The 15,092-nt window shown below is 36.8% G+C and overlaps 1 protein-coding gene, 1 long non-coding RNA gene and 1 pseudogene across 2 annotated transcripts; 1 reads left to right on the forward strand and 2 right to left on the reverse strand.

Annotated features, from left to right (window-relative positions):
* The first annotated feature begins 3,187 nt into the window (after positions 1 to 3,187).
* Positions 3,188 to 4,946, forward strand: LOC132275011 (uncharacterized). The gene is made up of 2 exons (XR_009470573.1): positions 3,188 to 3,749; positions 4,695 to 4,946. It is a non-coding gene; the product is annotated as an uncharacterized LOC132275011 (long non-coding RNA).
* A 243-nt stretch (positions 4,947 to 5,189) lies between these two features.
* LOC132275012 (1-aminocyclopropane-1-carboxylate oxidase homolog 1-like) lies at positions 5,190 to 6,914 on the reverse strand. Its single transcript, XM_059776394.1, has 3 exons — positions 6,273 to 6,914; positions 5,725 to 6,046; positions 5,190 to 5,629 (listed from the first exon to the last, which is right to left on the reverse strand). Exons 1-3 carry the CDS (start codon positions 6,773 to 6,775, stop codon positions 5,384 to 5,386), a joined length of 1,071 nt encoding a protein of 356 aa, XP_059632377.1. The 5' UTR covers positions 6,776 to 6,914; the 3' UTR covers positions 5,190 to 5,383.
* A 1,077-nt stretch (positions 6,915 to 7,991) lies between these two features.
* LOC132273119 (1-aminocyclopropane-1-carboxylate oxidase homolog 1-like) lies at positions 7,992 to 9,356 on the reverse strand (annotated as a pseudogene).
* Between the last annotated feature and the right edge of the window lie 5,736 nt (positions 9,357 to 15,092).

Here is a 15,092-nt window from a genome sequence, read left to right on the forward strand (position 1 = left end):
TATATTCACACTACAGGACTCTCACTGGACTATAGAGAGGGTCTCAACCTAAATAGAAGGCAACATGCGAAAACGCACCCATAGGTGGGCATGAGTACCTAGACCTAACAGGGTACACCTCAACCTCTCATATTCAGCTACGCATCCTACTGCATATACGCTCCCTTACCGACGACTTTGAGACTCAAGCTCATATCGCGGTACCATAAAAATATATTTAAAATCCTATCCTATCCATCCATAAGAAATCCAGTTGGCTATTTAGCTTGTGCAACTTCTTTGACTCAACATAGATAACAAGTAATCCAGCTAGTCATTCAGCTTGTGCAGCTTCTTTGGCTTAGCATAAATATAAGTAGGATTTATTTATAATCCATTCCCTTATTCCAATACAGGTTGGATTTAGTATTTTGAAACTAAACCATTCCTGGTATGTCACCGTCCCATACCGGTGCATACAATCCAATCCATCCAACAGTTGATAGAATACATAGTCAATGCACATAGCAACTGAACCATAATAAGCATAAATAGAAATATAGACTAACATGCTTACACCAGTAACTGATAAATCCAAATAATAAGACATATCAATTAATTCCATGATGAACATAAAATAAATAGATAAGCTATCATGTTCATCCCATATCTTTGTTACAAATTATCCTACCCTGAGCATGCAGATAATTTATATCCTCGTCCATATATCCATAACAAGTATAATAAAAACTATTTTAATTATCATGTTTTTCCACTATTAATAACATCAAATAAATCAAATTTTCGTTCCCAGAGAATGATTAAATAAAGGTTCAGTGTTTAAAATTCCTCTGTACTGAAGTAAAACAATTTCTGTTGAGACTAACCACTGTTCAAGCTATAAACACCTACTGGTTTATTATTCATTAATCCACTCTCTGAAGTGTTAACAAGGCTTAGAACATCTTTAAACACCCAAATATAGCTTCCTCCAAAATCTGAAAATCCTAAAATCCAAGTCCCGTAGCCCATACAGTCGCAGAAAAACGAAAAAACTGAAGAAACCTTAAAGGAGCCGGCTCCAACCAAGTTGGAACCGCCTCCAAACAAGATGGAGATGGCTCCAACCCACTTGGAGCCGCCTCCAAAACCATTTAGAGCTGGCTCCATGATTCCACGGAGCCGCCTCTTCCCCCTCTCCTCATCTCTGCTTGTTTTCTTCCCTTGTGTCTACTCCAGCGACGTCCAGTTCATCCGTCTTAAATTGCTAAAGCTACTACTGGTTAAAATTATGTCCCAGTGTGATCCAAAGACAGTTTAATACCTTATTCATTCACTGACAACAATTAAAACAAGAGTTATGCAACAGGAAATTAGAACGAGCAATTTACCATTCAAGAACACACCCTGTTCTAAGTGAATCAATCATGTGAACCAGATTAATATTAAAGCTTCCCAGAGTGTTATAAACTAATTTAATGCTTTATACATCAGTTTACATGAATTATTTTATGAGTTTCTTAAACGAAGGATTATAAAACAAGCAGTAACTCATGGTTACGTTCAGTTTAAAAATAACAGAGATATGCAAACCAGTTTACTTTTAATCCTCATACATTCCTGGAGTTGCATTAGACATGCAAAGAACACAAGTCAACGGGATAAAGTTAGGATTAGAACTTGCCTTTAGCCTTGTATAGTTGTCTTCCTAAGTTTTTCGGCGAACACTACCTACTGAATTCACTCTCTATTCTCTGTTTCTCTTCGTCTCACTATATACGTGCATAAGGTTTTTAATCTCTCAACCCTAAGCCAACGTCTAATGATATATTTATAAGCTTAAGGAAACCCTAATTCTATTATAGTAGGATACAGAACCCTCAGCTAAATATAACCCTAGTCGGCTAAACCGTGAAACATAAAACCCTAGAATTATAATGAATCCGAAAACCCTAAATTAAAAGTTAGTAATTATTAAACTAATTAAATCAGTTAAAACAATCAAGTCACTTAAATAAAAGAAATACAACAATTACCCTAAAACAATTAAATCTAATTTCCACGTAAGCATATCAATAAGTACACAAATAATTCAACTCAATAAAACAATTAAGCAACAATCAATTCAATTAAATCAAATACCAAACAATAAATGCCACTAAATAATTAAACAAAACAAATTTACAATTAAACAATTAAAAATGCAAATAAAATAAATATTAAAATGCCGAAACGATCCTTTTAAAATTAGGGGTATTACATTCCGATCAAATCGTAAATCTCACCGTGATCTTTAATTTGCCACAAACGGCATCAAAAAACTCCAAACGGTAAGAGAGAAATCAAACTATGTAGCTTTGAAATAAAAAGGAAAAGGAAAATAAATTTGAGAGGGTGAGAGAGAGACTTGCGGAAGAGAGAGGAAGAAAGGAAAATAAGGCCAAAAATGTCTCTTGGCCCCGTCTTGAAACAATAATGTGGGTCCCACCTCCTTTTTTAAAAAAAAAATTTATTTTCTCTTTAATTTCTACCCCAAATATATATACACATAATAAATTACAACTACACAATAAACATTAAATGAAATGAACATTATGCAAATAGACCCAAACAAAAACCCCGTACGCAACAATTCTGGTAGCGGGTCCCACACGGAACTGTCCGGCCCGAAAAACTAAAAAACGCCAAAATAACAACCCTTGCATTTCAAAGAGTCTTGAGTTCAATAAAACACCCCAACCAATTCTCGGACACAACCGGCACACTCCACAGTATTCGGTACGCAAAATAATAAAAGAAGAAAATGCCCTTGTAACGACAGAAATTCCGAAAAAATGAAAAATGGCGAAAAATGAAAACATCAGAGAACTATTAAAATATCGACTTTCTTTTAGGGTACAAGAAAATGTATACACGACTCAAGTATTATCAGTCGGATCTTATTGGGTTGTTAAAAGGACAGTTTATGTTTCTATATTTAATTATAATGGTGAATATTTAATTCATGAATAAATTATTTCGTGAACAGGTCTAATATATATATTTTGAAGCTAAAGGTTTTGTTTGAGAAAACTATGCTTGCTTGGCTTGTTATTTTGAAAACAGTTCTTATAAAATGTTGTAATCTGAAAACATATACATTTTTATAAATGAGTTTTCAGAAAACAATTTTCAAGAAACTGAACCAAGCAGAGTTTTTGTACAACTTTTTATTTTCAGTTTTTCGAGAACAATTTGTATAATTACAAATCAAGCAAACCCATAACTCAATTTTCAAAAAACTGAACAAAACAGAGTTTTTTTTTTTTTACAATTTTATATTTTTAGTTTTCTGTGTAAGCGGTAGCTGTAATGTCTGTGTATTTATGTGCATAGGTGTATATATAATATGTGTATTATGTTGTGTTATGGCTCAAATTTAAGCAAAAAGTTAAAAGAAAAAGAAAATAAAAGGTGGTGGGACCTACCATTAAACCAACTAAGGGCCAAGAGACCACAAATGGTCTCATTTCTCTCCTTCTCTCCCGTGCGCCTCTCTCTTCCCCTCTTCCTTTCTGTTTTTCTTTTCATTTTAATTTCCAAAACTTTGAAGCAAGATCTTGATCTCATTTCTTATCGAAATTGAGTGCCGTTTGAGGCAAAACGAAGCTCGTGTCAAGCTCTACACATCCATACAAGCGATTTCAGATTTAGTGCACTCCTTGGAGTTCGAATCTTAGGACCCATTTCTAGGGTTTGTGAAGAAAATTGGGGTTTTTGCTCAATTAGAGGTAAAGGTGTCTAATTCACACTTTTCTTGTACCTTAGTGAGTTATTCCTCTAGAATTTTGGCCAAACATGCTTGATTTAAGGTTGATTGCTTTAAAAATGATTTAATGGTGCATATAAAGATTTTATATATGTGTGTTTGTTGACTTATGTGATAAGCATGCTTAGTTTAGATGGATTACTCCTTAAATGATTTAATTGTGTATATGAAACATGTATCTATGTGTATTTGTTGGATTGTATGGAAATTGTGATAAATGGTTGATTTATCATGCTTATTATAATGCTAAATATCTAGTTGATTGTTGTGAGCATGTGTGGTAAATTGTGATATTAAATTCCCTATTTTATGATATTGTCACGGCATGACAAATGTTAGAAATCCCTTATATTACAACATTGAAAGTATGTGGCATTCATGAATTCATCATTGGGGATTGCACGTATGGAAATGACTTTTTGGAAAAATGAAAGAATGGGGATTTTCGGGAAAGCTTTGTTGAAAAAGTTTTTTTTTGAGAAACTCGGTCGCCGCGGGGGTACCAAAGGGCCGGAGGTTAATATAGCCTAGAGGGGACTAGGGAGTCGCCCTAGCGTGGTTGAGCTAGCTGGGCCCCATAATGACGCCGCGGGGTTACCAAGGGTCAGGGACACTAGCCAATCCTCCTCTCGTGTCGCTGCGGGGTCACCAAAGGGCGGGTTATATTAACAGTTTGAAAAGTATGGTTGTTTTCTGAGAAATGGGGAGTGACACGCATATCATAGCATTCATGGCATTTTACATATGATTGTTTGGAATTGGAATTTAATATGTGTTTCCCTCATTTTGCATGACCCCTCTTCCTATTGGCCTATGCTTTGTTTGGATTCACGGGACTACAAGAGGTGCGTCTTAGGCACTCTCTACTGAGCTTTATGCTCACCCCATTTTATTTAACATTTTCCAGGAACCGGTAAGGAGGTAGTGGATGCCGACCTTCCACAAGCTTAAGGATGACTTGGAGCTCATTTTGTATCTTTTGTATATCTCCCATTTTTGTAAGGCCCCAAAAGTGTAGTAATGTGTATTTATTTTTCAAAACCATGGTTAGGTAATATAATTATGTTATTAGATGATATTTTGGATGTGAATTTGATAACATGTAAACCTTATTGATGAATGGGGAGAGTAATACTAGTTTGAAGTATTATTGAGGTCATTTGATTGTGTATTATCATCTACTATTGCCGTGAATTCGGAATTTGAGTCATGATAGGTTAAAAATGAATTTAAACAGGTTGTGATAGGCCTATTTTTAGGGGAGGTCATGCCGAATTTTTTTTTTTTGTTTAAAAAGTATCAGTTTTGGAATCGTTACAGTAGCTACTGAATCAATTCAAATCCTTACCCCACCCACCCACCCACCCAACCAAATAATAATAAATAAATAAATAAAGTCTCAAATTATAAAATCCTTACTACAACTGGTATTATTTAAGAATACTTGATATTTTAGCTGTTCTATAAACAACAGAATCTGCAATAGATTGTGGGAAACAAATACACACACTAACATACACATAGAAGTGCTCCACAAGTTTTATTTATCTAGTAGTGTATGACTTGTGGGAATTCAGTCCTGCGGTATTGGCAGCTTCATAGCTTAAAATGATCAAGGCCAGACGTACCAAGTGCCTTGGAGAGAATATTGCTAGTATAGTCACTTACTAGAAATTCTCTATAGACTGGGGGACTTTCTTCTGATATCATCTCTTCAATTGGTCCATACAACTTTGAGGAAGTAGTAAAGGCTGTGAAAAAACATGCCACGGAAATTCTTGGTCCCACGCGGTTGGCCAGCACTCTGTGCTCCACACTTTTAAATTTGTCATTTGATATTATCTGTTGTGCCAAATTAAGATTTCATTAACTTTTGGTAAATCAAATTAAGATTTCCATTAACATTACTCTAATAATAATTATTCCCTTTAACGAACCTGGAGAGTGTCCCCGATGTTAACTACCAAACTTCCAACATTGGGTTGAACATCCACCCAATGGTTATCATGCAAGACTTGGAGCCCTCCAATTTGGTCTTGGAGAAGAATGGTGAGGAATGTAGGATCAGTGTGCTTGCTAGTTCCCAGAGTTAGGTCTGGCTCTGGGCATGCTGGATAGTAGTGGCAAGAAAAACTACGCCCTCTAGAACATTCCATGTCTTTTAGATGGTTAGGTTTGAGGCCGAGAGCCTCTGATAATAACTCGAAGATGGTATCTCCCAACTCTGAAACACCCTTGATGTACTCAATCGTCGAATCTCTGTAGAATAAGAAAATGAATGTGATTGAAGTTTGTTATTTGTGTCAAATTTATATCTTTGGTAATCATTAATTAGTTATTTATTAATAGGATTTTGGTGGATCAGTGATCCTAACTATATATACTTGGCAGCAGAAAATCACCCATGCACCATTTTGACTAAATTAAGTCGACAACCTGGGAAATCAAGATTGAAGAATTAGAGGTAGAGAGAAAAACAAAGTACCTGCAAGCCAAAGGCAGTTCATCAGGGTGAAGATGATCAGAAAGCAGTAGATGAATGTTCATGGTGTCCCTCCAATTAGCAGATCTTGACAGATACAGATCATAATTGCTTACCAACCTCACTTTTTTCATTCCATCACGCGAATAAAATTCTTGCTTCACCTCAGAAGGTTGTTCATGAAAAGCCCGAACGCCATTCATCATTTCATCCAGCACACTCAAGGGTATCCTGTGATTAACCACTTGAAAAAAGCCCCACTTCTCCGATGCAATCCGAATTTCATCCACAATACCTTTGCGTCGATGATCATCTTTTTCTATGCCACTTAGATCTATAACTGGAACTTGAAGAGGGATGGTCAAGCAATTCAAATCCTGAGCAAGCTCATCAGGTGGTCGAATGAATATTCTAGGGATATTCATGGTTCCGGCATCTACTAGTCCTTTGACTCCGGCGTTTGTATCATCGAAAGCCTTCAGCTCTTTTGCTCTGTCATAATCCATTGCAGCAGCTTCAGTTGACTCTCTGGTACCTGTGATATCCACCTTTTGATCTGTGGAGGAGATAACAATCCCACGTTGATATCATGTCTGTTTTTCGTACATTAATAGGGAATCCCACGTTGATATCATGTCTGTTTTTGAATTTTAAATGTAAGAGATGAGGTTTAGATTTTACACTGACTAAGCAGATCAACCTAGTCCATACACGGGATGGTAAGTTTTAAAAAACAGTTGCGTGGATAAAAAAATCTTTTCAATTTCTCGCCGTAAAAATTGAATGTATGGGACTAAAATGTCTTTTACAACACTTGAAAAAGACTTTATTACCTTTCAAAGTGTTATGAAATTAAATGAATTCCTATTAAAACAATAAAAAAAGAAAAATCAACAAAATAATATAATATTACCTCCCCATCCATCATGATGTGAACTTTCTCCAACTATTTTGTTAATTATACACAGGTGACTTTTTTTCTTTTTTATTTTTTTAAAAACGAAAGTGACTTACTTACACAAAAAATAAAAATAAAACAATATGGTGTGCCATATTTTTGCTATTTTATCAAAATTTAGATCCAAATGTCAAAAGTATTTAGCTACTGCTTCGGTTGAGTCAAAATCCAAGATTGATCTTTTCGCTTTCCTCTTATTAAGCATCTAAGATTTTATAAACATAATCGGGTGGGAGAGATTTCAAATATTTTTACTTTTATAATTTATTTTGATGTCATCTGCAAGAAACACACAATCCACTCACACACACTTCGTCTAGAACTCAAACAATTTAAGGAATAGAAAAAATATTATTGAATCACAAGAACCTTGATTATTTTTACATATTGTGTTGCATTTTTACAATTATTGTACATAAGCTTTGGTTCTGTGTGAACTTTTTTTTTTCTTCGAAACTTTGGCTCTGTTACATAAACTATAGTTATTATTCCAAAAAAATAAAATAAAGTAAGACAAGCCAATTATTGAACAAGGGAGGAGGCAGAAATTTAGGTAAAGATGGTCAAAAGAGTCACTTTCACAAACTGATCTTCTAAACCTCAAACCATAACAAGAATCCCCAACCAAAAAAAAAAACACAAATCCATGATTAATAAACAACCAGAATTTGCAATAGTTTGTAGGAGACAAATCCACCAAGTTGCTTTATCCATTACAGAGCATGATTAGTGAAAAATCAGTCTTGCGGTGCGTGTTGGCAGCTTCATAGCTTTTAAAGATCAAGGACAGAATTATCATCAATTGCCCTGGAAAAACATTTGTTAATATATTCACTCACTCCAAATTCTCTATATAGTGGGGGACTTTCTTCTGATATCAGTTCTCCGATTGGGCCATACAGCTTTGCAGGAACAGTAACACCTGTGAATAAACATGCCACCGAAATTCTTGGTCCATTTCTGTTAATTCAAATTAAGATTTAGCATCAAGCATAATAAACTTTACTCTAATAATAATTCCTTTAACGAACCTGGAGAAGGTCCCCGATGTTAACTACCAAACCTCCAACAATTGGTCGGACATCAACCCATCGGTTATCATGCAAGACTTGAAGCCTCCAATTTGGTCTTGTAGAAGAATGGTGATGAATGGAGGATCAGAGTGCTTGCTAGCTCCCAGAGTTAGGTCCGGCTCTGGACATGCTGGATATAGTAGTGGCAAGCAAACGTACGCCCTCTAGAGCATTCCATGTCTGTTAGACGGTTTGGTTTGAGGCCAAGAGCCTCTGATAATAATTCCAAGAGGGTATCTCCCAACTTTGAAACATTCTTGATATACTCAATTGTTGCATCTGTGCAGGGTAAGAAAATGAATGTGATACCTACCAGCAAAAAAAGAAAAGAAAAGGGGAAATAGGAACATCTTGAAAACTGGACATGGGAAATGCCATATGTTTACCATCATCTTCCCAATGTATCTGTCATAGGGATGACATGCCAAACACAGCTTAAAGATTGAAGAATAAAATCACCCACCTACCACTAATGGATTATCAATTAAGTCAACAACATGGACAATCAAGATTCAAGAATAATTAGATATAAACAAAGTACCTGCAAGCCAGAGGCACTTCATCAGGGTCAAGATGATCAGAAAGCACCAGAGAAATGTTCAAGCTGTCCCTCCAATTAGCAGTTTTTGAATGATACAGATCAAAATTGCTTGCCAACCTCACTTTTTTCTTTCGATCACGCGTATAAAATTCTTCCTTGACCTCAAAAGGTTGTTCATGAAACTCCCGTACCCCATTCATCATTTCATCCAACACATTTAAGGGTATCCCATGATTAACCACTTGAAAAAATCCCCACTTCTCGGATGCAATCCGAATTTCATCCACAATATCTTTGCGTTGATCATCTTTTTCTATGCCACTTAGATCTATGACTGGAAGTTGAAGAGGGACAGTACTACTAAAGCAGCAATTCAAGTCATGATCCTGAGCAAGCTCATCAGCTGGTCGAATGAAAATCTTAGGGATATTCACAATTCCAGCATCTACTAGTCCTTTGACACCAGCTTTTGTATCATCAAAAGCCTTCACCTCGTTTGCTCGGTCGCAATCCATTGCAATTTCAGCCGACTCTTTGGTGCCTGTGACATCTATTCTTTGTTCTGAGGAGGGGATGATGAAGGTGCTTTAGTTATGGTTCAGTGAGGTTTTAAGTTCATAATTTATTAAAAAAAAATCATAAAATATTAGTTCAGTCATAACTGCAATAAATTTAAAATTATACAATGATTCCCTTTCCTCCACATTTCTCGATCCCCAACCACCCCTGCTCGCTCCCCTCTCTCATTCCACCCACTCTCTCTTGGCCCAGCGCGGTCCACCACCTAACGGGTTGATTAAATGAATCAAAGAGAAATTCATGATCAACACGTTCCCCATTGCCATTCCTCTTCTTTCTTTCTTTCTTTTTTTTTTTCTTTTTTTTTTTTTAATGGGAAATATAGGGCCTGCCATGATTACTGTGATCTGTCGTAAATAATAAGTCCATCATACCGTCTAGTTTTGGGAACAAGCATCTAACAAGCCATGGTGTGCCATATTTTTCCTATATTACCAAATATTTAGATCCAAAAATGTCAAACCATTTAGCTACTGAAGCATTTCAGTTATGAATCAGAATCTAAGATTTCATCTTTTCGTTTTCCTCTGGCTAAGCATCTAAGATTTCGTCAACTTGTGGGACAGAGTTCAAATATGGAAGCAAGTAACTATATTTTCCATTTACATATTGTGCCAACATTTTTTTAAAATTGTGGTACAAAAGCTTTGGCTCTATGACTTTGTTTTGGTCGAAACTTTGGCTTTCTGACATTAGCTATATATATATATATATATATATATATATATATATTATGTTACAATTCGAACTTTTAGAATTTTAATTTATATTTATTTCATGATTTTTAGATTGTCTAAATTAATTATCGTGATGAAGGAAGTTGATGGGTTGGATTTTGTCACAAAGTTAATGTGTGTGTGTGTGTATTGTAAATTATCTAATGATGGGATGAAAGGGACCAGCCGAAGTCTGAAAAAAAAAAAAAAAAAAAAAAAAAAAATTGGTGATGTTTTTCGGGGCCCACAAGGAATGGATATGTTAAAGGAGTTTGAATTTGCTTTTGTTTTACATATATATATATATATAATATACATATACATATATTGTCTGATTGAAGAAGTGAAGGGGAGCAGGTTCAGTAGCAAGTGGGAAAGGATTGAATTTGTGACCATGATGATGGGCCCGGTGACTTTTGACCATTTTTAGTGGGTAATTTACACAGACTTTCTTTATAGTTTGTTATAATTATAGGCGGCACCCTTCCTGTTTCGAAAATTATGCGGACCTTCCTTATTTTTTAAAATATCCTACACAGACCTCCCTTCCGTTACGGTCAACGCTAGTCAACGACGAAAAATGATGACATCAGCTACTATTTTTACTAAAATGCCGAAAATACCCTTGTCCTTGATATATATATATATATATATATATATATATATATATATATATACACACAAATCTGCCAATGCAATTATCTTTTTGTCAGATTTTGCCCTTAAGAGTTTTGGTTCTTCCAACCTTATTGATCGTTGGGTCTATAGTTTGCAAATATTACGAGTGTGTCTTTTTCTATGTTAACTGCGTATAATTTCATCCCTTATCCATCTCTAGAGACTGATGGTTAATCCATTTTGGAATCCACATATATGGTAAATTCAAAAACAAACTCACCTCAACCTCTCATGTGAGGTAGATTTTTTACTCATAATTTCCTAGAGTATTTAGCACCAAAAATCCCTCTGAAGCTCTGTTTTTTCTTCACCTCTTTTTCTGTCCTCCCGTTTCAAGTACACATTTTTCATAAAAGAGAAAATATAACTATATGTATGTATATGTAAGATATAACTATACAAACACACATTTTACACACACATATATAACTATATGTATGTATATGTAATATATATCGATATCTATAGATAAAGAGATGGAGTAAGATTTTCTGAATATATAGAATTTGAGAGATGTGAGGGGTGACGTCGTCGGTGGCGGCGAGGTTGGCGTTCTTTCCGTCGAATCCGCCGTCGTACACAGTGGCGACTGATGAATCGACCGGGAAATTGGGGATTTTTGATTTCCCGGTGAGGGAAAACGTTGACGTTTTGAAGTTGGAGACCAAAAGAGGGAACAAGATTGTGGCAGTGTACATGAAGAACCGGTCGGCGTCGTTGACACTGCTGTACTTGCACGAAAACGCAACTGATCTGGGTCAGATGTACGACTTGTTCAGTGAACTCAATGTTCATCTCCGAGTTAATGTTGCAAAACCCAGGCCGAGATCATCATCGCCATGAACCAAACCTCAACACTGTCACCTTAACCCCAAACCTCACTGCCACCACAGCCGTAAATTACGTCGCCGTTGTAGTCGCCCAAAATCAGTACGGCGAACTGTTTAGGATCAGGCCAAAGACATTTCGGTAAATTCTTTGACGGCGACCCACCATCGGTCTCTTCAGATCGCCTCTCTCTCTCTCTCTCTCTCTATATATATATATATATATATATATATAAAGAGAAGGTACTTCAGTCATTTATCATAGATCATTAAGGGCATTTCAGTAAATTAGCCAGATCTGTTAGTGTATTTGATGGTCCATCACACATAAGGGAAGTCCGTGTAGAATATTTTTAAAAATAGGGGAGGTCCGCGTAATTTTCAAAACAAGAAGAGTACCGCATATAATTATGACAAACCATAGAGGAGGTCTGTGTAAATTATACTTTTATTTATATATTTATTTTTTATTTATTTATTTATTTTCCTTGGCTTTGAAATTTCATGTGGCTAGGATTTGTTACTATTGAGAGACATTGTCTATGGAACGGGAAGAGGATGACCCCCTTATCCCTGACATATCCAAAGATAAGGTGGAGGCAGCCAGACCCAAATGGCCCACGGGGCCCCATGAAGATGTTGGTCTAGAACTGTTAGGGCTTGGGTAATTCCCTGACAGTTCGACAATTACAGAAACTGATCCAACTTCATTCCCCCACTTTTGTTCTGTTTTGGAAACCAAAAATGGTAAGTCTTTGTTACAAAAGGTACAGTGGCAAATAAATTTTCAATTTTCTTGTTTTGTTCCGCCTTGCGGAATGACAGGGGGTATAAGCTTATGGTGGCAGGAAGGTGTGGATTTCCAAATCTGTGCCTCTATGGACTTTCACATATCTGGGGTGGTCACTGATGGCCACGGTCGGCGTTGGGGTTTCTCCGTGGTTTATGCTAGTTGCCATGATAGTGTTCGAGTTGAGCAGTGGGGTTTTCTTCGTTGCATGGTGTAGCAATGGCGTTTTTCCTGGCTTTTTATGGGGGATTTTAATGAGATTCTACATTCGGGCGAAAAGTTTGGTGGTCGTCCCAAGCCATTTTGGGTGTTACATGGGTTTAAACAATTGATCAATGACTGTGGTCTCTGTGACTTTGGATTTACAGGCTTTCCTTTCACTTGGAATAATCAGTGAAGTGGGCGGGATAATATTCGGGAAAGATTGGATCGTGCTTTGGCTTCTGCTAACTGGCGTCTCCATTTTCCCCAAGCCTCTCTTTCTCATTTGACGATGGCTGGTTCAGATCATGCTGCCTTGTTGCTTAATCTTTACCCAGCCTGTTCTTCTCAAGTCCGGCAATTTCATTTTGATGCTCGTTAAGCTAATAATCCGGAATGTCACCATCTGTTGGAAGAGGCTTAGAACACTCCTATTTATGGATCTCGTCTTTTTTGTTGGGCGTCCAAGTTAAAAGTCTGTAAGTTGAAGTTGAAAGCTTGGGCTCGGCAGTGGCAACTTAATTCTCGCCTCAAAATTGTCACAGCAAAAACGTATCTTAAGGCTGTTCAAGAAAACCTCTCTATGTATTGCCATGATAAAGTTCTTGAGGCTGAGTGTGAATTAAACAAATTATGGCACGAAAAAGAGCTTTTTTGGAAGCAAAAATCCTGAGTGACTTGGTTGCAACTCTGAAGTCGGAATTGAATTTCAGGAATAAAGGATCAGCAGGGGCGTTGGATAGAGGATGATGTTGCAGTGCAAGATATTTTTCTGACATATTTCCAGACACTTTTTACATCTCAGTCCCCATCATCTATGGACCAGTTCTTACGCTATGTTAATCATGTGATCACTAATGAAATGAACCAGCAGTTGTTGAGGCCAATAACGGAGGTTGAGGTAGAGCAAACTGTTTTTTCTATGGCACCTTTCAAAGCACCAGGGCTTGATGGTATGACCCCATTTTTTTTCCAAAAATTTTGGAGTGTGATTAAATCTGATGTTGTTCATGCAATCTCCAGCTTTATATATTCGGGTTTCATGCTATCTAGTTTGAATCATACTAATATTGTTCTTATTCCAAAGGTGAAATCTCCTACATAGGTTACTCATTTTCGCCCTATTTCTTTATGTAACGTCGCCTATAGAATCACTTCTAAGGTGCTTGCTAACTGTCTTATATCTGTGATTGCTTCCTGTGTTAGTGATACTCAGACTGCTTTTTATTTCGGGTCGCCATATCACTAACAATATCCTTGTCGCCCATGAAGTTCTTCACTATCTGAAAAATAAAAGACGAGAAAAAATCTTTTTTAGCGTTAAAGCTAGACATGAGTAAAGCCTTCGATTGAATTGAATGGCCGTTTTTATTTGCTATGTTACATCAGTTGGGTTTCCATCCCCACTGGCTTCACTTAATTTCGGCTTGCATTTCTACTATCTCATTTTCTATAGTTCTTAATAGGTGTCCAGTGGGTTTTTTTAAGCCCTCCCGGGGATTGCGACAAGGTGACCCTTTATCCCCGTACCTGTTTATTTTGTGTGCTAGAAGTTTGTCCTAAGTGTTTCAGTGTGCAATACAAATGAAAGTTTTGACTGGTGTTCGGATTTGCCGTGGTACTCCTTCATTATCACATTTATTTTTTGCAGATGATTCTATCATTTTTCGCCAAGCCACTAGTTCTGAGTGCTCTCTATGAAGCGTATCCTTCAGGCTTATGAATGTGCCTCGGGGCAGATGGTGAATTTTTCTAAGTCATCTATTTTCTTCTCTAATAACACTGACACTTCTCGACGTTCCCTCTTCTGCCGTCTTCTGGGTATTCAGGAAGAGGGTTTGGCAGCTCGTTATTTGGGTTTGCCTGCACTTATTGGCTGCTCAAAAAATGACATGTTTAAATTTGTTTTGGAAAATGTTCAAAGTCAATTGGATGCTTGGCGATCTACTTTTCTTTCAAAAGGTGGTAAGAAAATCCTTATTAAATCAGTCTTAAGTGCTTTGCCCACGTATGTTATGGCTTGCTTCCGGCTGCCTATTTCTATGTGTGATAAAATTATGCAATGTATTTGATCCTTCTGGTGGCGTAACAAGCCTGTTTCTCGTTCCGTTCATTGGTCTCACTGGGACTCATTATGTCTGAGTAAACATGCTGGTGGCTTGGGCTTTCGCAATATGCATGCTTTCAATTCTGTTTTGCTTGCAAAACACGCGTGGAATTTTGAAGTCCATCATTTGGGTTTAGCCTTTAAATTGTTCAAGGCAAAATATTTCCGTAACTGTTCTTTCATGGAAGCTGGTTTGGGGTCAAAACCTTCATGGGTATGGAGAAGCATATGGTCTGCCAAGCCTATTATTAAAAAGGGACTACGTTGGAGTGTTGGTGATGGTCGATCAATTAATATTTGGTATGATTTTTGGGTACCATCTTTGGAGAATTTGCAACTTTATGCGCCTTAGA

This window comes from Cornus florida, unplaced genomic scaffold (assembly GCF_030987335.1).
Source record: "Cornus florida cultivar Cherokee Brave unplaced genomic scaffold, ASM3098733v1 CherokeeBrave_3.0.0_Hap2_Chr09, whole genome shotgun sequence".
Classification (NCBI taxonomy): Eukaryota; Viridiplantae; Streptophyta; class Magnoliopsida; order Cornales; family Cornaceae; genus Cornus; species Cornus florida.

What these genes read in the sequence shown, in the direction of transcription:
- LOC132275012 (XM_059776394.1), bottom strand. Translation starts at nt 6,775, where the DNA reads ATGGATTATGACAGAGCAAAAGAGCTGAAGGCTTTCGATGATACAAAC. An exon ending in GAACTGCCTTTGGCTTGCAG is followed by an intron (nt 6,047 to 6,272) that starts GTACTTTGTTTT and finishes CTTATTCTACAG; the next exon opens with AGATTCGACGATTGAGTACA. An exon ending in ACATCGGGGACACTCTCCAG is followed by an intron (nt 5,630 to 5,724) that starts GTTCGTTAAAGG and finishes TTGGCACAACAG; the next exon opens with ATAATATCAAATGACAAATT.